This window comes from Eulemur rufifrons, chromosome 4 (genome assembly GCF_041146395.1).
Source record: "Eulemur rufifrons isolate Redbay chromosome 4, OSU_ERuf_1, whole genome shotgun sequence".
In the NCBI taxonomy this organism is placed as follows: Eukaryota; Metazoa; Chordata; class Mammalia; order Primates; family Lemuridae; genus Eulemur; species Eulemur rufifrons.
Window position 1 is genome coordinate 60,844,650 of NC_090986.1, and position 23,331 is coordinate 60,867,980.

The following is a 23,331-nucleotide window of genomic DNA, read 5'->3' on the forward strand; positions in this document are numbered from 1 at the left end:
GGGATAGTCCAGGTGATAGATGATGGTGGCTTGAGATAGAGTAATAGTAATGGACACAGGGACATCATTCTTTAAATGAATATTATTTGTGTCTTTCCATATGTTTATAAATAACAATTGGAGAAAATTTCAGAAATCATTTCTCTTCTCTTTTGGTGATCTTCAGTAGATATATGTATACCATAAATACATAACTCCCAAGCTTTGTAGAACTACATTTTTTAACATTGTAAAGGCAATGAGAGCAAGAGACTAAGAACATTTTCACTGCTTGGTAGAGGCTCACAGATAAGGCAGGGTAGTTCAAGTGATTGTAAGGGGTAGACTTACGTAAGTTCTTTCTTTAGATGCTTCATGCGTCTGCTCCCTCATCTGCTCAGAGAGGCCTTACCTGGCTTAGCTGATATAAAGAGTCTGAGCCTGGTATCTGCATTTTTTAAAGGAGAGGGAAATGATATACACCTCTCTTTTCCTCTCCTTTGTTGGTTGGTCTCAATGTAAGAAACAAGGCTTTTGATAAATCTAGCTTCTCCTTCTTTTTCACAAAGTACTACTTTTGCAGTTTGCAGTGAAACATCTTAGAATATATTCTTCATGATTACAATTATATTTCAGTGAAGATACAAGTATTTTTAAGCAATTTTTAAAATCATTCCAGGGAAACAGAGAAATGAAATATGGCATACTTTCTCTTTGGCACTAATGAATCCCACATATCAAACTTCATAAACACAGCATTTACAGTATATGAAATGCTGGTTTAATAATTAATATCGAATATTTTGTAAATATTCTTAATTATTGAACTGGGCCAAGCACGGTGGCTCACACCTATAATCCTAGCACTTTGGGAGGCCAAGGGAGGAGGATCACTTGAGGTCAGGAGTTTGAGACTAGCCTGGGCAACATAGACCCCGTCTCTACAAAAAAAAAAAAAAAACATTACCTGAATATGGTGGCATGTGCCTGTTGTCCCAGCTACTAGGGAGGCTGAGGCAGGAGGATCATTAGAGTCCAGGAGTCTGGGGTTACAGTGAGCTGTGATCATGCCACTGCACTCTCTAGCCAGGGTGACAGCGAGACACTGTCTCAAAAAAAAAAAAAAAAATTATTGAATCAAATAGGGTTACCAAAAAAATAGGAACTGTAATTGTATATCACTAAATCTCTTGTCATTCAAAGGAGAATGTCCAAGGCTCAAGTTCCAGTGAGTTCTCTTTTCATTATTTTTTTAAACTTTATTTGCTTCCTCTAAGCTTTAACGTCTTATTCTTAAATGTCTTCTTTCTCTTTCTCATAGGTTTGTTTGTTTGTTTGTTTGTTTTCATTTTGCTAGAATACTGCCTAAAGTAATTTTTTTATATGAGTGCATGGATGGTAAATGTTTTAAGTTTTTCTTTGTTAAACAGTTTGTTTCTTTCGTTCTCACTCTTAATTATCAGTTAGCTGCTAGCTCCTGGTGGAGCTAGCATTAGAGAAGTACAGAAATCTCTGCTGAGACCAAACCTCAGTGCCTGTACTCCTGCGTTCCTGCATACTCACAGGTGATTTTTCTGGTAGTCTTATTATTCTTATTCCATTGTAAACAACCTGTTGTTTTGGTTTTCTTTTGCTGTTTGTGTTTTGGGGATTTAGGTTTTGATGGTGTTTGTTTTTTAGCTCTGATAGTTTTTAGAATTTTCTCTTTGATGTTCTGAAATTGCACAAGAATTCGTAGTGAGCCATAACTTATTTGAAAATTGCCTTTTTTTCTATAAGATTTTCTTACATGTTTTTTTCTTCTCTAGTTATTTTTTTCCCTCCATTGTCTCCCTTCTCTGTTTTTAGAACTCCTATTGGAAAGATGTTAGACCTCTGAGTCTATCCTCTGTTTCTTACCTGTTTTTTTTTTTTTTTGCTCTACATTCGATAATATTTATACAGTTTATTTTTCATATCAGCAGGTTGGCCTTTAGCAGTGTCCATTCTGTTAATCTAGCCACTGAATTTTTACATCAGTAATTTTTTTAACTTCAAAAAATTCTTTCCTGTTTCTTTTTCATAGCAACCCATTATTTTATAAATGTGATATCCCTTTGAATATCTCTAAAGACACTAATTAGAAATTTTTCAAATTCTCTTCTGCTTCCTAATTTATCTCCTTTCTCCAAAGCCAAGTGTTATTTTTTCATCTTGATTTTTTTTTTCTCCATGATATTGGTTTTTTTTCTAATGTCTGATGATCCTTGGTTGTTGGTTTATATATATGAGGATAAATTGGTTAATGTAAGTAATGTTCTTGACTTTCCTCAGTAGTTTAGTCAGCAGCTTAATTGAATGGAGGGTTGACAGTGGACCATAAATACATAGGTGGGCTTGTCAACAGACATGTTGTCCAAAGCAAGGAGACCAAAGGCAAACTTGGGACCTCTGGAGTCCAGGAGAGATTGAGCACTGTGTATTTATTTTATTCCTTGACAAAGTGGCTACCTCCCTGGCCTCTGGGTTCTGAAATGGGATGTGCTTATACTCCTTTTTGCTTCTTTTGGGATCTGCCACCCAGAGTAAGATTCATCCCCAGAGTAAGATTCATCCCAAGCATATGGGTCTCTTTCTCATCCTGAGGGCGAAAGTGACAGGTGCCACGCCCCTGCTACTCTGTATTAGTAGAGTAGGAATGGTCCGTCTCTACTGTTCTGGTTTAATAGGTTACCCTGATCATGTTTTTTGTATTTAGTGTTTTCTTCTTAGTTTCATGTGAAGGGTTTCTTCTTTACTCTGGTGTTCAGAGCTGCTGGAATTTTTCTGTACATGCAATCTAACCCGGTTTTCAATTTTCCAGTATTTCTTTAAACTTTCTAGTTTGCTATTTGTCCCATTTCTTGTTTTATAGGCTTGCTGTGCATATTTCTTACTTAAAATATCTCTCTTCTCATTTCAAATGCACTTTGAAAAGCAAAGACCTTTATGATTCAGTGTGCTCTTTTGAACCAGTGCCCTTCTGCTTGTTTTTTTTAATGTATTAATGTATATTATTGGGCCCAGCTAATGTCTAATTACCCCTCCTTTTTTTTTCCTGGGAGAGAAAACCCAAGTTATTCATCTTTTCTTTGAGGCTTTTAATATTCTATTTGTGAATCTGTCCTTTTATTTGATATAATTTTTAAAAATTGGATTTCTGTTGTTTTATGGTCAAGTGAAATTCATGGAAAAATACACTAATTAAAATCATCCTTCTGTGGCTCTATAAATCAAATAGATTATTGTAAATAATAAAATTTTATGGTTTATGGTAATTATATTTCTTCTTTCAAGACTATAGAATGATATAGTTCTTATCTGGAGGACTTTTGTGTTTTAAGCTATAACTGAATGAATTAGCTAATAAGGACTTTGGTTTAATTTAGTCTATTTTATATCTCTGATAACATGGCACTATAGCATTTAATGCTAATTTTAGAAAAAATGATTTTGATTTCTTTTGTTTATAATATATATACTATACTTTAGGAATGGAATAATGCAAAATCATAATTTGTAAGATCTAGGATGTGTTTCAAATATTAATAGTACCATAAAACTGGTGGAATCCCACTGTTTCTGTTCTTGGAAAGCCTATTAGAAAAATATAACCATCTACTCCATCTATTTGATTATACAGTTGCTCCTTATAGTAATCTCATTTTTATGGATCTAAACATTTTCTTTGGTTCACCACAGTGATGTCAGGAGATGGTTCTGCAGTGCCTTATGTCTGCATATCCTAATATAATATGATACTGGTTTATTATTTTTTAACTTCAAAGGATCTTTCAGTTATACTTTATTAATTACAATTTTGTGCTTGCTTATGATACAGATAGTAATTTAAACATATTAAAATACTGTGATAATACTTTTGTTCTATTTAAAATTATGTAATATAAACCCTAAATTTCATGCAAGTGTAGAAGGTATAACTTTCTCTGAAGACATATGCAAATACAGTTGACCCTTGAACAACATGGGTTTGGACTGCATGGGTCCACTTATACATGGATTTTGTTTTTCCAATAAATATAGTCAGCCCTCCATATGGGCAGCTCAGCATCCACAACCAAATGTGGATCAAAAATACAATATTCACAGGATATGAAACTCTCTTATGTGGAGGGCCAATGGTTTATATTCGTGAGTTCCTGCAGGGCCAACTGCAGGACTTGAGTATGTGGATTTTGGTACCAGTGGTCCTGGAACCAATCACCCACAGATACCAAAAGACTACTGTTTTAGTAGTGATTAACAGCAAGTTTTTGTTTTCTCTTTGTCTGCTTTTCTGTACACAGCTCTCAAATATTAAGTTTCAATCCTCAAAATAAGTTCTTTTAGAAGGGTTGTATTGATTGTATATATATACAGATTGACCTACTCCTCATAAAGGCAGTGTCCTAAAGTGTGAACTTCTTCTGGACACTAGAGTTTAGCCTTTTCTGAGACTTCATTTCTACCAGGGCAAAACTGAAAGTAAAAAAATTGCTCAAATACCAATGCCTGCTTTTAAGGTTAATGAGCTTTGTGACTGTAGTAGGAATGACAGTTCGTGAAACATCATCAATTTATCTTTCTTATTATGCTGATTCAAAATTTTAGAGCTCCCTAAGGTAAATAAAAACTCATAGAAATATTTTTTTCCTGAATAAAGAATTACTCTATGCATTAGAGAATTACAGTGCTTATCCCCCCACCCACCATGTTAACCAGTCATTAGATATAGGCTGCCCCAGGAAGAGGGCATGAGCTTTCTTCAGGTAAGGCAATTCCTGAAGCATCTGACAGCTAGGAGCCATCTGCCAGCAGCAGCCCAGCGTCCCAGGAGTAAGTCCTTTCCTGAAGGGGGATCTGGCCAGCACATAACAGTGTCCTCTGCATGATTCTTAATTCCTCTTTTTCCCATAGTCCACATTTAATACATCCAGGAAGCATTTAGTTCTGCTTTCAAAATACAATCAGAATCTGACTCCTTTGTACCACCTCCTCTGCCACCACCTTAGTCCATAGCACCATCATCTTTTGCCTGGATTATTGCTATGATCTTTTAACTTGTCTCCTGCTTCCACCTTCCCACCTTTGTATTTTTCACGTAGCAGTTAGAGAAATCCTTTCAAAACAGTCAGATTGTGTTACTCCAGTACTGTGGCTTCTCCTCCCACTTAAAATAAAATCCTCAACTCTTTCCATTGCTTACAACCCTCCACAATCTGGCCCCGATTACCTGTGTAATTTACCTCTCCTCATTGTTCTCACCTCTCCAGCCAAACTAAAACCTTCAGGTCCAGTCTCCCAGCCTTTCCTGACTTGCCTGTCTGCTATCCTGATGTACTCCCCACTTTGTCAATTCTTCCTCCTTTCCCTGTTGGCCACTCTAGTAGGCAAAACAACTTCTGACGTATCACCATCAAATGATTTGTTCTAGGATATCCAATGAGAAAAGTACTGCAGAGCTTAGAAAAAGTTCAAGTATTTTGCTTCTACCAATCTCTTTTGTTCCTTCAGGTATATCTCAGTGTTGAAAAATGAGTGTTTTAAAGTGAAAAAAATTGTTAACGTTTTTTTAAGTATTCTTGGTCAAAGTTTCTTGAAAAGGATCATTGTTTGGTGCTTCCCCTCCCTCCAACACACACACACACACACACACACACACACACACAATTTCAAGTTGACTTCTTGTAAAATGCATTACTCTTCTTGCAGCTATGTGATGAGATTGAGGTCATGCCACCTCATGCATGGAACTAATTATTTCTTGCTCTTTCTTTCCTTTACAGAGCCTTTCATCCTACTATAAAGGAGGATTTGAACAGAAAATGAGTAGGCGAGAAGCTAGTCTTATTTTAGGTGTAAGGTAGGTGTGCTGCATAAGTATTATTGTGTTCTGTAGCCAAGCTTGTCTTAAAAAAGGAGAAAATGTTACAAGAAAGTTATACTTTTGTTTAAAATTCTGAGTAGGAGGTAGAGGAGAAAATATCAGATTTTTACATTTTAAAGCCTCAAATCTAAGAGAGTATACCACTCCGCCTAAAAACATCAGGCAAAGTTGTGATGTATCTTTATTCTTTAACAAGGAGCTATAATATTTGAATACTAAAGTTTCAAATCAGTCAATCAAAATATCCCTTATTGTGACACTGAGTTCTCTCTGGACTCAGTTTTATAATTTGACATGTATCATATTTTTAATTGTAATTCAGGATCTATTTCACAGTTCTTTTCTACTTCCACGAATTGACAGCTAGCATATTTTATTATATTTGTTTCACCTCAGTATCTATTTATTGTCTACCTTTGGACAGTATAGGAGAAAGTTAATGATATTGTATAATTGCCGTGTGATATCATTTAACATTTAATGTTAAGAATATTTTCTCCTACCATAGATTGATCATCAGCTGTATTCATTTCTTTACCTTATATTCCTTTAGAGCCTACTCTCAAATTTATGTGCGAGTTGGTTGTAGTAGTTCACACAACAAATCTTCTGGTGATTTAATCAACACAAACAGAATAGATAATAAAGTCCTATCTATATTGACAAAAACAATTTTAATCTTTTGTAATCAGCAGATTTTTATTTTTTAATTTATTTTTAAAAATTTTTAATCCCCAATGTGATAGTATAGCAGATTTTTTTTTAAAGCAAAAACATTTTATTATTTCTTATAACCTAGCAAAAAACAAAAGAGTGTAGGTGGGAGGCTCAATTTAGCTTACAGCTTTATTTAAATCTAAGAGAGACACGATCTCTCCTCATCAGAGAATAGAAAATGGGAAATGATTTTAAGCAAGAAAACCAAATTAGGAAGTTAGCTATATTAGTAACTATTCCTTGCTTATTATTATTGAGAATAGCATTGATATTTTTGAATGTTTATTGTCCTCCCATAATATCCCATTCATAGTCTTGAAATGTGAGTAGGAAGAGGTCATAAAACAGAAAGGTTTTTGAGGATATCCTTTCATATCATCCAAGCACTTTAGTTGTTAGGACAGATAGTTAGGAGCTGACTATGTTTTTGAGTTCTCTTAAGATATCTGCTCCAAGAATCCAAGTGCCCATCAGTACATGAGTGGATTAATAAAATGTGGTATATGTGTACCATGGAGTAGTACTCAGCCATAAAAAAATGGTGAACTGTATGGAACTGGAAGCCATTCGTCTAAGTGAAGTATCATAAGAATGGAAAAACAATCACCACATGTACTCACCATTATATTGGAACTAATCAATCAACACTTATGTGCACATATGAAAATAACATTCATTGGAAATCAAGCAGGTGGGAGAAGGGAGGAGGGGATGGGTAAACTCACACCTCACAGGTATAATGCACACTATCTGGGGGTGGACACATTTATAACTTTGACTCAAACAGTACAAAAGCAATTTATGTAACCAAAATGTTTGTACCCCCATAATATTCTGAAATAAAAAAAAAAAGATACATGATTATAAAGATTTTGGTTACAAAGGTAATAATGGTTAAAAACTGAAAGCTATACAAAATTCAGTGGTTAAGAGCACAGACTCTGGTATCAAGTAGATCTGGTATGAATACCAGTTTTACCACCTGCAAAATGGTTGACCTCAGTTTCATCATCTTTAAAATAAGATAGAGATAATATATTAGTTTCAACTGCATAGGGTTGCCATGAAGTCTAAGTTATATAACACAAATGAAATTCTTAATGCAAAACATGGCAATTAGTAACTACTCAATAAACATCAGCCAAGCAAAGCAGATCCTTATTCTGATTCTGCTGCTTAGCTGTTGTATTGTATGATCTTGGTCAAGTTTTTTATTTATTTTAGCTTTTCTGCACTTTTAGTTTCTTCAATTTTGAATTGGGATTAACAGTATTCTGCCTTGTTGGAATAATATAAGAATGATAGATGACACCTTTTTCTATAAGTGCCTACCAAATAACAGGTACTTCAAAAAATGTTGGGTCCTTTCTCTTCCCATCTCTATCGTGAGTGCAGAAGCTAGATATTTGCCCCTAGCACATTAAATGGAAAGGTAAAACCTATCTTGCTTTCCTCTACCCTTTTCTTTCACAATGTTGATTATAAGATATGTTAAGATGTGAATACATCACTATGATTTCATTTTCTGTGATCATTGAATCTAAACTGTGTGGAGTACATTAACAGTAGATGAAGGCAAAATGGAGCTGATCCTGTTGATGATCTATTAAAAAATACTCTGTATGTGCTATTTGATGATTCTATACATTCTTCCATATTGCATTTAATATGTGATTGTTTGCTAAAATGAGTATTTGAATCTTTGTTTTAGGTTTTTCCTTGAAGGAGAATAGTTTTCTACACTATAATTCATGTTTATAACAAAAAGCCTAAATTTTTATTGAGCTGCCCAGGAATACTATTGTTATACCTAGTACAATTAAGTCCTCACTTAACATTGTCGGTAGGCGACTGTGACTTTAAGCAAAACAACATAAACAACACCAATTATGTTTTTCTCATCAATGTTATAATGAAACGACACTGAAGGAAAAAAAGACGTTATTCAAGGACCTGCTAGTCATTTCACTTAAAGTTGCAGTTTTCAAGAACCTGTCAGCAACATTAAGTGAGGACTTACTGTATTGTCTGAAGTGATCACATTTTTGATTTTCAAACTTTCTGAAAACTTCTGTGGAGCTGTTTAAACTAAGTATTACTCAAAAGCCCAATAGTAAAAAAAATAAAAGATGAAACCAAAACTGGTCCATTTGCCACAGGGTTGGGGGACACTGCTCAGTTCCACACACCTCACTGCCAGCCAGATGCATTCCAGGGAGCACAGTTTGAAATCTCTGATCGAGGAAACATGACATTTAAAGTTAACATTTTCAATTTCATAGTAAAAGTGTATATACTGGAGTTATATCATCACAGCTACACTAAGTTTAAAACCTAGGATTCTCTCATCTTTTCTAATTTTTACAGTGACAAACAAATGTATTACGGTCCTAGAGACTTAATATAGTAATGGCAAAAATGTAATAAACCCAGCAGGCAAGCGAGAATGCTTCCCCTCATCCCCAAAGCTCACCACTAGGAGTCTGGTAATTATTATCTTAGAGACAGAATGTTTTGAATGCTCATACTTGCACATAAGAACTTTCCTTGCTCGTATTTGTTACTTTAATCTACTTCAGTGATTGGCAGACCTCAGTGTATGTAATACTTTATGGAGTTTTATGTATAAAACCATATGCACTATTTTTTATAGGCTGTGTAATTGATTTTCAGGGATAATTTTCACTGAAGTGATTTTCAGATTTTGTTTCATTTGCGCAATTAAAACTTAGTATCTAGACTAATATGCAACTTACCGTACATATATCCTCAAAAAATGTATTTTTTGAGGATATATGGAAATGTGGAAATTTGGATTTTTGGTGAATTTTTATCTTATCTAGTGGGCCTCATTTAATTAACTTTATGAAATAAGGTTTTTAATGCTCTTTTTTAACTTCAAAATTTTTGCAATATGATCCTTTATAATGTTAGTATTTACTAATGTAGAGCCTTTGTTTTTTTAAGGAGCTTACCTTTTTACAGTCATTTTTTCTTGGAGGATGATATAAAATGTATTAAGCACTGTTACATTTACAATCCTAAATACTATTTTAAGATACAAATCATAGCTTCAACCCTTAAATAATTTAGAATCTACCCAGGGAGACATATCAAATATATAGAGAACAACTAGAAAACATAACTAATAAAGGAAAGAAGTTCTATAGATCACCAAAAAATGGAATGGTAAGTGTATATTAGCCACAGAAAACTAAATCATACCAGAATTTTTCAAAGTATGAGGCATCTCAAGGAACTAGAAAAACAAAAACAAACCAAACCCAAAACCAGGAGACAAAAAAGAAATAACAAAGATCAGAGCAGAACCAAATGAAATTGAGGCCAAAAAAACAATACAAAGAATTAATGAAAGAAAAAGTTGGTTCTTTGAAAAGATATTAATAAACAAAATTGATAGATCACTAGCTAGCTAAACCAAGAAAAGAAAAGATTCAAATAAGTGCAATGAGAAATAAAATTGACATTATAATTGATACCAGAGAGATACAAAAGATCATCAGAAACTACTATGAACATCTCTACATTCACAAACTAGAAAACCTAGAGGGAATGGATAAATTCCTGAAAACATAAAACCTCCCAAGATTCAACCAGGAAGAAATAGAAATCCTGAACAGACCAGTAACAAGTAGTACGATTGAATCAGTAATAAACAATTTCCCAAGAAAAATATGCCTGAAGATTACATGAATTTGCAGCTGAATTCTTCCAGACATACAAAGAACTGCTACCAGTTCTTTCTAATGGAAACTGTTCCAAAAAATTGAGAAGCAGGGAATCCTCCCTAACTCCTTCTGTGAAGCCGGTGTCACCCTGATACCAAAGCCAGGCAAGGACGCAACAACAAAAACAAACTACAGACCAACATCCTTGATGAACATAGATGCAAAAATCCTCAACAAAATACTAGCAAACAGAATCCAACAGCACATCAAAAAGATAATACACCACAATCACGTGGGTTTTATTCCAGGGATGCAAGGATGGTTCACTATATGCAAATAAATAAATATGATTCACCACATAAACAGAATTAAAAACAAAATCATATGATCATTTCAATAGATGCAGAAAAAGCATTTGATAAAATTTAGCATCCTTCATGATAAAAGTCCTCAAGAAACTGGGCATAAAGGATCATACTTCAGAATAGTAAAAGCCATCCATATATGACAAACCCATAGCCAACATCATATTGAATGGGGAAAAGTTTAAATCATTCCCACTAAGAATTGGAACAAGGTTGCCCATTGTCACCACTTCTATTCCACATAGTCCTGGAAGTCCTAGCCAGAACAGTCAAGCAAGAGAAAGAAATAAAGGGCATCCAAATTGGAAAAGAGGAAGTCAAATTATCTCGTTTGCTGGTGATACGATATACCTAGAAAACCCTAAAGACTCCTCCAAAAGACTCCTTGCTTTGATAAATGAATTCAGTAAAGTTTCAGGGTACAAAGTCAGCATACATAAATCAGTAGCATTTTTATATACCAATAATGACCACTCCATTCCATTTACAATAGCTACAAAAATAAAAATACCTAGGAATACATTTAACCAAGAAAGTAAAAGATCTCTATAAGGAAAATACAAAATAATGATGAAAGAACTTGTAGATGACACAAACAGATAGAAAAACATTCCAGGCTCATGGATTGGAAGAATCAATATCATTAAAATGACCATAACTTTGGGTAATCTACAGATTCAATACAATTCCTAACAAAATACCAATATCATTTTTCACAGAATTAGAGAAACAATCCTAAAATTCATATAAAACCGAAAAAGAACCCGAATAGCCAAAGCAATCCCAAGTAAAAAGAACAAAGCTAGAAGCATCACATTACCTGACTTCAAATTATACTGTAAGGCTATAGTAACTCCAAACCAGCATGGTACAGGTATAAAAAGAGATTCATTCATCTAATGGAACAGAATAGAGAACTCAGAAATAAAGCCACATACCTACAACCAATTGTTTTTCATTTCTTAATAGGCAGTTAAACAGTATAGTGTTCATATCCCTGACACAATGTTTAATGGTTACATTCTCAAAATTCAGTGGTCTTTGTAACTAGACAATGTTTTTGATTGTCTATCTGGGAGTTACCTATAAGCCAAACAATAAGTTTGATATGGTTCCCTAAAGACTTCTGTAAACAGCCAAAAGGTATACCCATAAGTCCTTATAGGAAAAGACTTATTCATTTTATTCATGAAAGAATATTTTATGTGCTTATTAAGCAATTAATAGCACATTTTAACATGCTTAGTGAACTGGTATATACCCAAAGATTAGAGGTGGCAAGTAACTGGCAAGGAACTACTAAAGACTAGAACACTAACAAAATCAATGATTGACAGCTGAGAGCAAGGGAGAGGCACTATTCAAAACAGACAGAAGCAGCAAACCACTACAGACCTTGAGTTTCTTTGCGTTTAATTGATATCATGATAATGCTCCGAGTCATTCAAGAAATGTTAAAGTAGGCTATTCATATTATACTTTATTTTTTAAAAGTAGGAAATATATAATAAATTTTCATAAGCATCCTTTTCATTCCTAATAATAACTACTATTTGAACACTGACTATGCTAGGTCATGCTAATCTTTTTACTTACATCATCTAGTTTATCTTTAAAATAATCCTGGGAGGTAGATTTTATTATGTGTGTTTTACATATGAGAACATTATAACTCAGAGTTTAAGTCAGCAAGAAAAAGTTTCATAGCTAATGAGTGGAAGAATCAGGATTTTGAACCTTTATCTGAATAACTCTGAAAGTACCTGCTTTTAGCCATACAGTGTGGTTCATCTATGCAAATTAAATTCTGCTGATCTTTACAACACTACCCCGTACTTTAAGTCAGCTATTATTATCCCTGTTTGAGGCCCAGAAAAGTTAAGTAGCTTAAATAAAATAGCATCGCTGTTAAGTAGCAATAGTAGGATTTTGTTGTTGTTAGTGTTTTTCTTTTTTTTCCCTTGCCTAGAAATGTACTAATGAGAAACATTTCCACTACTGGATAAATTAGGTTTTACTAAAATAATTTTAGGTTTATTTAATTTTCTACTGTAATTTTTGTTTACAGCATAGGCTTTAACAACCAACCTTTTACCACAGGTTTCTCACAAAGCTAAATAAACTGTGAGATATAAGGTGTTTTGAGATCCTCTGAAAGATAAAAATAAAAGATAACTATGACGGAGCACTTGCTGCATGCCAAGTACTGTTGTAGCACTTGATAGGCATTAACTCATTTAATCCTTCCTATTGCTCCATGAGGAATTTGTTATTGCTAGCTCTATTTTACAGTGAGGAAGCTGAAGCACAAAGCAGTTAAAAATTGGACAAAGGTTACCCAGTCCTAAATGACAGTGCTAGGAGTGAAATCTAGCATTCTAGCTCTGAAATCCCAAATACCTGTCTAATGCACTTTATATACTGCCTTCCCCCAAAATATTTTAGAAGCATAAGTTTTCAAACTTACAGTATAGTCTGCAGACTAAGACTCCCCTGACCTATATATTGTGTTTTATTTTTTAAATTTATTGACACTAAGGACTGGTGTTACAAAGGACTGAAGTTACAAAACACTGAAGCAATGATTTATTTTGATAGTTAGTGGAATTAAGTGAAAAACTGTAATTTCATATTTGTCCACAAGATGGTGAAATTCTCATTAGGTTTTAATTTCTTGAAGCCCATATAAACTGTTAATTTATAATCTGCATTTGGCACTATTTATTATAAGCACTTTAATTTCTTTTTACAGCCCATCTGCTGGCAAGGCCAAGATTAGAACAGCTCATAGGAGAATCATGATTTTGAATCACCCAGATAAAGGTAGGTAGAATTCCTGTTTTTCATCATATGTGGATCACAATATGCTGTGAATTTCTGATTTCAGTTTACTGAAACTCATAAATGATACATAGCTGAGATGGAAGTTTATGTGCCACATGTATTATGATTTTTATCATAAATAAATAAGCCTTTAGGTTGGAGTTCAGTGACACACAAAAGTAATGGATTTATATTAAAAGCTTTTAAGAACTTAGTTGCTGTTTTTTATAAAAGAGTACCTGAACCTGTTTGATGCTCCTACCATTCTTATCAAGAAAGAAAACATGAGTTGTGAGCTCTTTGATTGATAATCTGATTTGGGCCCCATGAATTATATTTATTTAACCCTAAATATAAAAGCACAAGAGTTAGAGGATTTCCTCTAAATCTATGAATGTAATATGTCATAGATGATTCTAAATTTCTTAATTTTATTCTGGAAGGCTCTGAGGCTGAGCCATTTGTTTTTAACTGGCCAGGTTTTTAATGTAAATTTATCTTACAGAAAGACAATTATTATAACTTTAACTACACTACAGCTGCTTGAGAGAGAAAGCCCATATGTTCATTACTGTTTCTGCTTTAAAATAACAGATGGTAGAAAGTTGCACTGTATTTCAGAAGTCAAAGGGGGGGAGGAAAGTGAAGGGTTTCTTAGATTCCTATTTATAGACTTTCAATTTTCTAATTATTTTGAACAAAACTAAAAACAAATTTTGGATTCCTATCCATCCTTACTGACACCAAAATAAGGCATTCTTTTTCAGCTTTCTCACTTAATTACTTACTATAAAAATTCTTTTCACTAGGCATCATCTCTGTTGGTTTTTTGCACTTGCTGTTCTTTGGTGTGAATAAACATGAGAATAAACTTTGAAAAGAGATTTTGCTTAAAATTTCTAAACAGCTTCAACAGTTACTGAAAGATCCACTCAACTAATTTACTTTGTATTGTGGGCTTTCAGAGTAATTGACTGAGAAAGAAATGTATTTAAGTGCCTCCTTGAAGCTCTGTGTCTCCTAAACAGCCTGTGTCCCTTCTAGGTCAAGTGAGTGCCCTTCTCTGATTGATTGCAGTAGGATCAAGCACTCATGTCTTTCAGATGATTGACAAGTTGTTGATTGTGCCTGTTGGCAAGAAAGCAAGTTCTAAAATGTATCTAAGAATATGATTTTTAGCTACCTTTAGTAAAACAGAAAATGTTGATGTATCTTATGAGCCAGTAGTGTTTGAAGAATTACAGAATTTATTCTGAGATGGTATGTTTAGCAGAGGCGGGATTGTTCACTGTAGAGTGCTTTACTCCTGCCTGGCCCTGTGTGGATGGCTGGATCTGAGAATGGACCCACGAGCAGGAGGCTGGCATTTTTTTCTGGCTTCTGCCTTCCAGCCAGCATTGTGGCCTTAAACACTCCCTTAACTTCTCCAAATGTGAGTTTTATCATCTCCAAAATGAAGGGATTTATTTCTAAAGTCCTCTTTGGTTACATGACTTAATGACCTTTTATACCTGTACAATTAACGAAGAGCCTGCACCCTTTGATTCTCTTCAAGTCACAGTTTTAACTTAAGAAAGATACTCGTAATTTTTTTGGATTGTTGTACCGTCTAAGAATGTATTGACAACCATGGACATTTTTTCCATGTAATTGCTCATTCACCCGGAACTTAAAGGCATGTGGAGTTTCAGAGAGAGTTCATAGACTTCCTAAAACCCATATACAGATACTCATAGGTAAGAACTCCTGCTCTAGTAGAAGTGTAGTGAATTATGGAATATTGAACTACTGTGTATGATAGAGTTGGGAGATGATAGCTCATAAATCTGAAAATTATCTTTTTAGAAGGAAGGTTATTTTGTTTTTAATGTGGAGAAGATAATGGATTTTAAACAAAAATGTCTTACTGCCTTTGGAGAGAGAAAGCCAGGAGTATTGGGGGAAGTATGAGAATGGGCAACTCTTAATTTTGCCTCTTCACCATATTTGCTTTGACCAAGTCATTATTGGCTGTTAATAGGTGGTTGCAAATACTTAAATCCCCTACCCAATGCTTCTGAAATTCATGAATATGTTCCCCACTGCATCCCCAAGTAACTTTTCTGTTGGTTTTGCCACCAGCTGGTAGAATAAATTTGGAACTTCAAATGTGTGATCATCTGTAATTTCTTACACATTTCATTATCAGCTTGTGTAAAGAAAGTGACACCAGAAAATTAGGTGTGGGAAATGGGTAAAAATAAATTTTTTTGTAACTAGTTTTAAATGAGCATTTAAATGTGTTTTGGTAAAAAGTAAAGTTTGCTTTTTTAATTTATTGAGATGAAAAATTAAGGTAGTAAAAAAATCTCAGGTCCTTGATCTAATGCTTTTGAGCTAATATCTTTTTTAAGTTACTGCTTTTCTTAAACTGCTGAAGAAAGAGGTTAGTTGTTACGACATTAGTAGTTTGATATAAATACCCAATTTATAGAGAAGGGGAGAAGACAGACTAGTTAAATTTGAAAAACCACGGACTGCAGAGATTTCAAAGTGTAGTTTGCCTATTATTGCTGGGCCATAGTTTGTTACCTGAGTGCAACAAGTTAAAAACAGAAATCAAAAGCAAACATTTAGAAACCTTGATAACAATTTGACATTGTCGTGTTATCTAAATGTGTGATACTTTGTATTGTGCAAAACTATTGGTCCATGCTGATTAAAAATTAAAAGTACTTCTTTGCCATAGTTTGAGAGGCAATGATCTGGTCAGTGCTGCTTCCTAAATCAGGAGTTTCTGCTACATCCTGGGGAAAATGTCCTGTTAGCTCTCTTTAAAGACTTCTAGTGATGGACAGCTTTCTGTCTTACAAGTCATCTCATTCTACTGGTAGGCAGCTCTAACTACTAGAAAGTTCTTCCTTACATTTAGATGAAATCTGCCTGCCTACAGGAAGAAATTCTCAACCTTTTTCCATTTATATCCCTTTCAGTAAACATAGTTTTCTCATTATTCTTTAATATAATATAAAGTTTGTATTAAAATTAAATTAAAATTTTGGGATTAAAAAGAAGTCACACTTACTATATGGATTTTCCCTAATTACTTTCATCAGAGAAGAAGCTAATTTTGCCATGGAGTCCTGGTAGTAATATATTACAATTTATTACAGTACATTTAAAATATATCAAATTTTTAAAAATATGTTTTACAATATATTTTTAACATATTTAAAATATGTTAAATTGTAACTTATAATTTATTACAGTACATTTTAAAATTTGTAACTATTTAATATTTAGAGAAAGAAAGATGTGATCATCAAGAATCAACATGGATTTACTAAGAAAAAGTGATGCTTAATTAGCTTTGTTTCCTTTTTTGATAGATGTACTAGACTATTTGTTTCAGAGGACTGACTCATCTTTCTTTTTCCTTCATTTCAACACTTTAGTTAGATTTAAGGCTTTATATTTGAGTTAATTAATTTTTTGGTAAAGAAATAATTTTGTTTTATCATGCATTGATTTTTTTTCCCTTGATAGATGGTAAGATCTTTAAAAGTAAAGAACATGACTTATTCATCTTTATAACCTATATGCTGACACATAATAAACTGTAAGTTTTTTTGGATTAGTGAATAAATAAGCAAATGGATAAAAAGAAGGCAATAAAATTGGTAGGTAAAACAGAATTGAGAGTAATCATATCAAAATTTTAAAAGATTTATTAGATTTATATGATACAACCTGAAACTATTGTCTTATTTATTCAAAAATTATTACTCTGAAACAAGATAACTAGATCCCTGTCCTCATGTAAGCATACATTCTAATAGAGGGGCAGACAGAAAGCAAGTAAACCTATGTAATAAGTTTGTAATAAGTACAATAACAGTATATTGGACTGAGATATAGAATATGGGAGAGAGGCAACTTTATCTAGGGTGACTGGGCAAACCTCTTTGAGGAGACCTAAAGGGTAAGAAGGAAGTAGCTATGTGAAAAGTGGTAGGAAAGTACAGGAGCCAGCATGTGCAAAGGTGCTGATGGAGGAAGAATTTAGTGTGTTTAAGGACTCGAAAGAAAACTAGTGTGATAGTGTAATTGGCAAGAGGAAAGGTTGGATAAGATGAGGTGGTGCCTAGGTTTTGAAAACTACTTATGCATTTGATAATGAAATACTGAAGTTTCCATATAATATTTGAACTTTGTTCTAAATGCAAAGAGAAGTTACTGTCAGCTTTTAATCAGTAGAGTGGTGTAATTCTATTTACATTTTAAGAAATCATATTTTTTAGACTCAATCTCTAGTTTTTTATTTTTAAGTATTTTTGTATTGAAGTGTAATATATAGGCAGAAAGGTACACAAATGGTAACTATTTTTCTTTATCACTGTGTTGACCTTTGTACTGATTGTGCAAAAACATTGATGAGTAGAACTGCTGGTGTCTCAGCATGAATCAAGGCAGTGGCACTGAGCTTTCTATATGTGCATTTGGGAAAAATTAATCTTGACCCCCACACATACCATACACAAAGTTAATTCTTAATGGATTATAACCTGTTAAAAAAAAACTTTAGATAAATTAAATTTAGTAAAGTATGTTTGAGCAAAGAATGATTCATGAATCGGGCAGCACTCAGAACCAGAAGAGGTTCAGAGAGCGCCCCCCCACCCCCCCCCACCCCCCGCACCCCCGCCCAGTAGTGTGAGCCTTGAGTTTTTACAGGCCGGACACAGAAGCAAAGTAGGGAAATCATCTGATTAGCTACAGCTAGGGATCTGCCTTATTAGGGCATGGTATAATGAGGCATTTGCCTTATTTGGGCATGGTGCGATGAGTTGGCTGCCTGTGACTGGCTGAAGCTGGGTTGTTTGTTACATGTCTAAGTTGAGTTTCAGTTTGTTTATATACTTATAAGTTAGGTTGCATTTGTTATGTAGGAACTCACAGTATGGAGACAGCCCTGGGCTAATGGCCTCCTGCTTATTTAATTAAACAAACCTAAATGTGAAAGATAAAACAATAAAACTTCTATATAAAAAGCATAGACTAGGCAAAGGTTTCCTATAGAGGACATAAAAAGTACTTACCATGTAAAGGGGGAAAAAATGCTTCTATTTATGAGGAAAATTAACTGGTAATTTTGCTTTTTGGAAAGGTTGATAAATTTTGCTATCAAGATTACTCTGGCCTCCTAAAAGGAATTGGGCAGTGCTCTTTATTTTGTCAACATTTGTATAAGATAAGTCTTGTTTCTTTTTTAAATATTTGTAAGAATTCACAAATGAAGCCATCGGGGCTTAGAGACTTCTTTGTGGGAAGATTTAAAATTTCAGGCTTAATTTATTTAAAAGATACATATCTCTTTCAGATTTTCTATTTCTTCTTATTTTAGTTTTGGTTAGTTTTTTCATAGGAATTTGTTCATTTCACCTAAAATTTTAGATTTATTGTTATAAAGTTATTCATAATATCTTCCTATTACTTTGTTAATGTTTGTAGTAGCTGCAGTGTTTTGCTATTATACTTTTTCATTCTCAATATGGATAATTTATTTATATCATCCTTTATTAATTTCCATTTATAAATTAATTTTTGCATCATTAATTATTCTGCTATATTTGGGTTTAATTTGCAGTTCTTTTTCTAATTTTTTGATACGAATATTTAGATCATTGTCTTCAGCTATCATTCAGTTCAAAATACTATAATTTTCATTATGATTTTATCTTTGACCTGTGTGTTATTTGACATGTATTGCCTTATTTTCAAACAATGGAGGATTTCGTAGTTATCTCTATAGTACTGACTTCTAGCTTAATTCCATTTGGGAAGAGAATGTACTCTGATTTCAGTGATCTAGCATATGGTCAGTTTTGGTAAATACTGCGATCACTTATTCTGCAGTTATTGGATACAGTGTTCTAGATATGTGAGTAAAGTTTGTTGTTTATATTGGTCAGATATGCTATATCCTTACTGATTTCTTATATGTTAAGATAGGTATAAAACCTTCTGTGATTGTGAATTTGTCTGTTTCTTCGTTTAGATTTGTCTTTTATTCATTTATTTTTGCTTGTGGTAATGGGATGATTTTGGGGACAAATGATTTAGGATTGTTGTATCTTCCATGTGAATTTCTCCTTTGTTTTGAAATATCCCTTTTAATCTGTAGTAATGCTTTTTGCCATAAAGTCTGCTTTATCCAAAATTATTTATAGCTTTAGTTTCTTTTGGTTAGTGGTTTACATGTTTTATTTTTTTTCTATCTTTTTACTTTCAGCATTTATCTTTATTATTGAAGTTTGTCTCTTATAAGCAACGTGCAGATTTTTTTTCAGTGACAATTTTAGACTTCAAGTATTCAGTCCTTTTACATTTAGTGTAGCTGCCGATATTTGAGTATATTTTATATTATGTTACTTTTTGTTTTGTATTTAACTCACCTATGTTCTTTTTTCTGTTTCTTGACTTGTTTGCTTCATTCTTTTTTTAATTTTGTACTTTTTTCTTTAGTAACTTGATTGTTAAATATAGTGATCATTCAAAGAATACAACATACTTCCTTGAGTTATTACAATTTGAAATAAAATACCATTTTGGCTACTCCTCTGGTAATACTGGGGCCTTAAAACATTTTTGAGAGTGTCTTTTGCTTTTGATTTTCAGCAGTTCTATTGGATGTGAGTTGGTGTCATTTTCTTTGCATTTATCTTGATTGTGGTTTGTAGAGCTTCTTGAATCTATGGGATGATGTGGCTCTTTCATCCGTTTTAGAAGATTATACTTCATTATTGGTAATCTGTTCAAATATTGCCTCCTATCTTTTTTCCACTCTCCTCTCCTGAAACTCCAGAAGCGTGTATTTTCAGCTCCCATTTTTTTCACTGCATGTCATATGTCTTTTATGCTCTTGTATATATTTCTATCCTTTTTTGTGTAGATATTTTTGAGTAATTTTTTCTAGTTCATTGTCCTTGTATACTGTCTAATCTGCTCTTAAACCTATTAAGTTCTTAATTTCATTTCTAAAATTTCTAGTTGATTCTTTTTAATGGAATCCAATTCTCTGTGAAGTTCTTCAAAATTTTATGCATATTTCTCATTGTTTCTCTGTTTTCTTAAATATATTATTCATAGTTATTTCAAATCCCTTGTCTGATACTTCTGATATCTAGCTCTCCTCTGTTTCTATTGTATTTTGATCTTCAGGCTTTACTTTGGTAGGCAAAGTAATTTTTTTAATGTTATTCATTTTGTATGAAAGCAACAGTTACCAAACTTTTTAGTCTCAGACCCAAAAAGACTTTGTTATGTGCATTCTATCAACATTTACAATAATAGAAATTAAAACTGAGAAGTTTTTAAGATATTTATCTAATTCATTTTAAAATATTAAATTTGTTATATGTTAATATAGGTAACATTTTATTAAAATTTATATTTTCCACAACCAAATTTTTAAAAACTTGTCAGTATAGTGACATTGTTTTACATTTTTGCACATCTCCCTAATGCCTGGCTTAATAGAAAACACCCTGATTCTCATATCAGTTTCTGAATTCATTCTCTTGTGATATGTTGTTTTGTTTAAATATTTGAAGAAAATACTACTTTACACAAATGGGTAGTTGGGAAAGGAAAGAGCATTTTATTTGTCTTTTCAGACAGTTGTGGATATTCTTCATTGCTACTAAACCATAACTCAAAAAGTAGTAGTTTCTTAAAGATTAGTTGCTTTGTGGAATCTGAAACCATACAAATGAACTTTCAGAGTCATTAAAATCCATTGGTCTATCTTATACCTTTAATTAATCGTTTTTTACCTCTGCACAATTTTATAACATCATTCATTGGTCATTTGGAAAATATTGCTTCAATGAGAGTTATAGATTGTCCAAATGTTGATGCATTTCATTATACCAGTATTGGTAAAGATGTTGTTCCCAGATTAGCAGCAGCACTGCCTGGGAACTTGTTAGAAATGCAAACTCTTGGGTTCTACTCTAGACCTATCAAATGAGAAACTGTGGTTGGGGCCCAGCAATTTGTGTTTTACCAAGCCCTCCTGGTGACTCTAATGTACACCAATGTTTGAGAGCCACTGCTCAAAGGGTTCCAGCTGAGTTCCCTGAGTGTTCACTGAGACACCTGTGCTTGGCAGGTTATGATCTCTAATCACTGTCTCCTTAGCATTTCAAAACTTCCAAAAACTTGACTCTGATTTTTAGAAGCTTCCTGCTTTTTTCAGAAGTTTTCTGCTTTGCTTCTTAGCCTTTTGCCTTGTACAAGTTCAGAATATGATTCATATTTAGAGGGAAAAGCCTGCCATATGTCAGGCTCCCTTTTCAAGCCTGCCTTTTTCAGCTGGATTCTAAGCCTTTGACTCTACAGTTTCTGTCGTTCCAGCTCATGAGAATGCAAGAGGCCCTGCCCCACTAGCAGCAGCATTCCTGAATCCTTTGGCCATACTTTTAACCTCCTGCTCCACAACAAAAATCAGCAAATACTCTAAGGGAAAAAGCAATTTTAGAATGTCATCTTACCTATCTACTTCCCTCTCCTTCCAGAATCTTTGGACCCTCAAGTTCTAGTTCCTTAGCAGTTTCTCTATAACATTAATAAACAGGTAGGTTGCTTTGGTGATTGTTTCATTTTTGTTTTCAATGTTTTCTGGCTTTTTTAGTTGTTTTCAACATGAGCATTGGTCTCTAACAAGCTACTCCATCATAAACAAAAACAGAAGTAAAGAAGTTACTTTCGAGGCAATATGACAAATGAATTGGCTAGTAGATCATTTAGGAGGCTGGTGCGGTAATTGCAGTGAAAAATAATGGTGGCCTAGCTCAGAATGGAGACAAGAAAGTGAGTTTGAAATGTATTTTGGAAATAGAACCAACAATTATTGCTGACTGATTTGATTTAGGAAATTAAATATTTTTCCTTGATTTCTGAGTCAAAGAATTAGGTAGATAGTAGAGCAATTTACTGAAACAGGGATGATTTAGAAGGGATAGGTGGATTGTAAACAGGTTTGGGAAAAAAAGAATACTGCTTTGACATTAAATGAAATACTCAGTAGAAAATTCTAGTGGAAATGCAGAGGAGGAACTGAATAAATGAGTATAGAATTTTCTTTAAGAGACAGGGTCTTGTTCTGTCATCCAGGCTAGAGTTCAGTGGCCCGATCCTAGCTTACTACTTAGTATAACCTTGAATTCCTGCGCTCCAGCAATGCTCCTGATTCAGCCTCTCTAGTAACTGGGACTACAGGCATGAGCCACCATGCCTGGCTGATTTTTAAATTTTTTGTAGAGTCTTGGACTCCTGGCCTCAAGCAATCCTCCCACCTTGACCTCCCAAAGTGCTGGAATTATGGGCGTGAGCCACTGCACCTGGCCTGCCTTTTACTTTTTTTAATATAGAAACTTGTTGAGTAATTCTTAGCAGGTTTGTGTGTCGATGGAAATGACCAACTAGAGAAATTGATGATTTAGAGGAAATTAAATTTAAATTTAAATTCAGCAGGGATAAATGTTCTTTTAGATCTCAAAAATAAATGGTATAAATATAGGATAGAGATTTGGCAGTGTTTCACATGAAAAAGAGCAATGGGGGTTTATTTGATCTCAAAGCCTATAAGATTCAACAGTGTAAAAGCTGCTAAAAAGAGATTTATGCAGTCTTAAGCTGCATTAAAGGACACATAGCATCTTTATTAAAAAACCAAATATTATTACAATCTTCTGTACTTGTCATTCATTCATTCAATTAACAATTTATTTACCCAACTGTATTGAGCTAGGCAGTTAGATCTTATCTAAAATTTTATGTCTATTTCTGGATGCCAAATGCTGAAGGACAC

At 33.6% G+C, this 23,331-nt stretch overlaps 1 protein-coding gene across 1 annotated transcript in view; it reads left to right on the forward strand.

Moving 5' to 3' along the window:
- DNAJC15 (DnaJ heat shock protein family (Hsp40) member C15) overlaps positions 1-23,331 on the forward strand; it is a 66,188-nt gene that overhangs the window by 28,789 nt on the left and 14,068 nt on the right. Inside the window, exons 4-5 of the mRNA XM_069467217.1 lie at positions 5,784-5,860; positions 13,408-13,478. Of these exons, the coding sequence (XP_069323318.1) occupies positions 5,784-5,860; positions 13,408-13,478 (148 nt within the window). The remainder of the gene's footprint in view (positions 1-5,783; positions 5,861-13,407; positions 13,479-23,331) is intronic.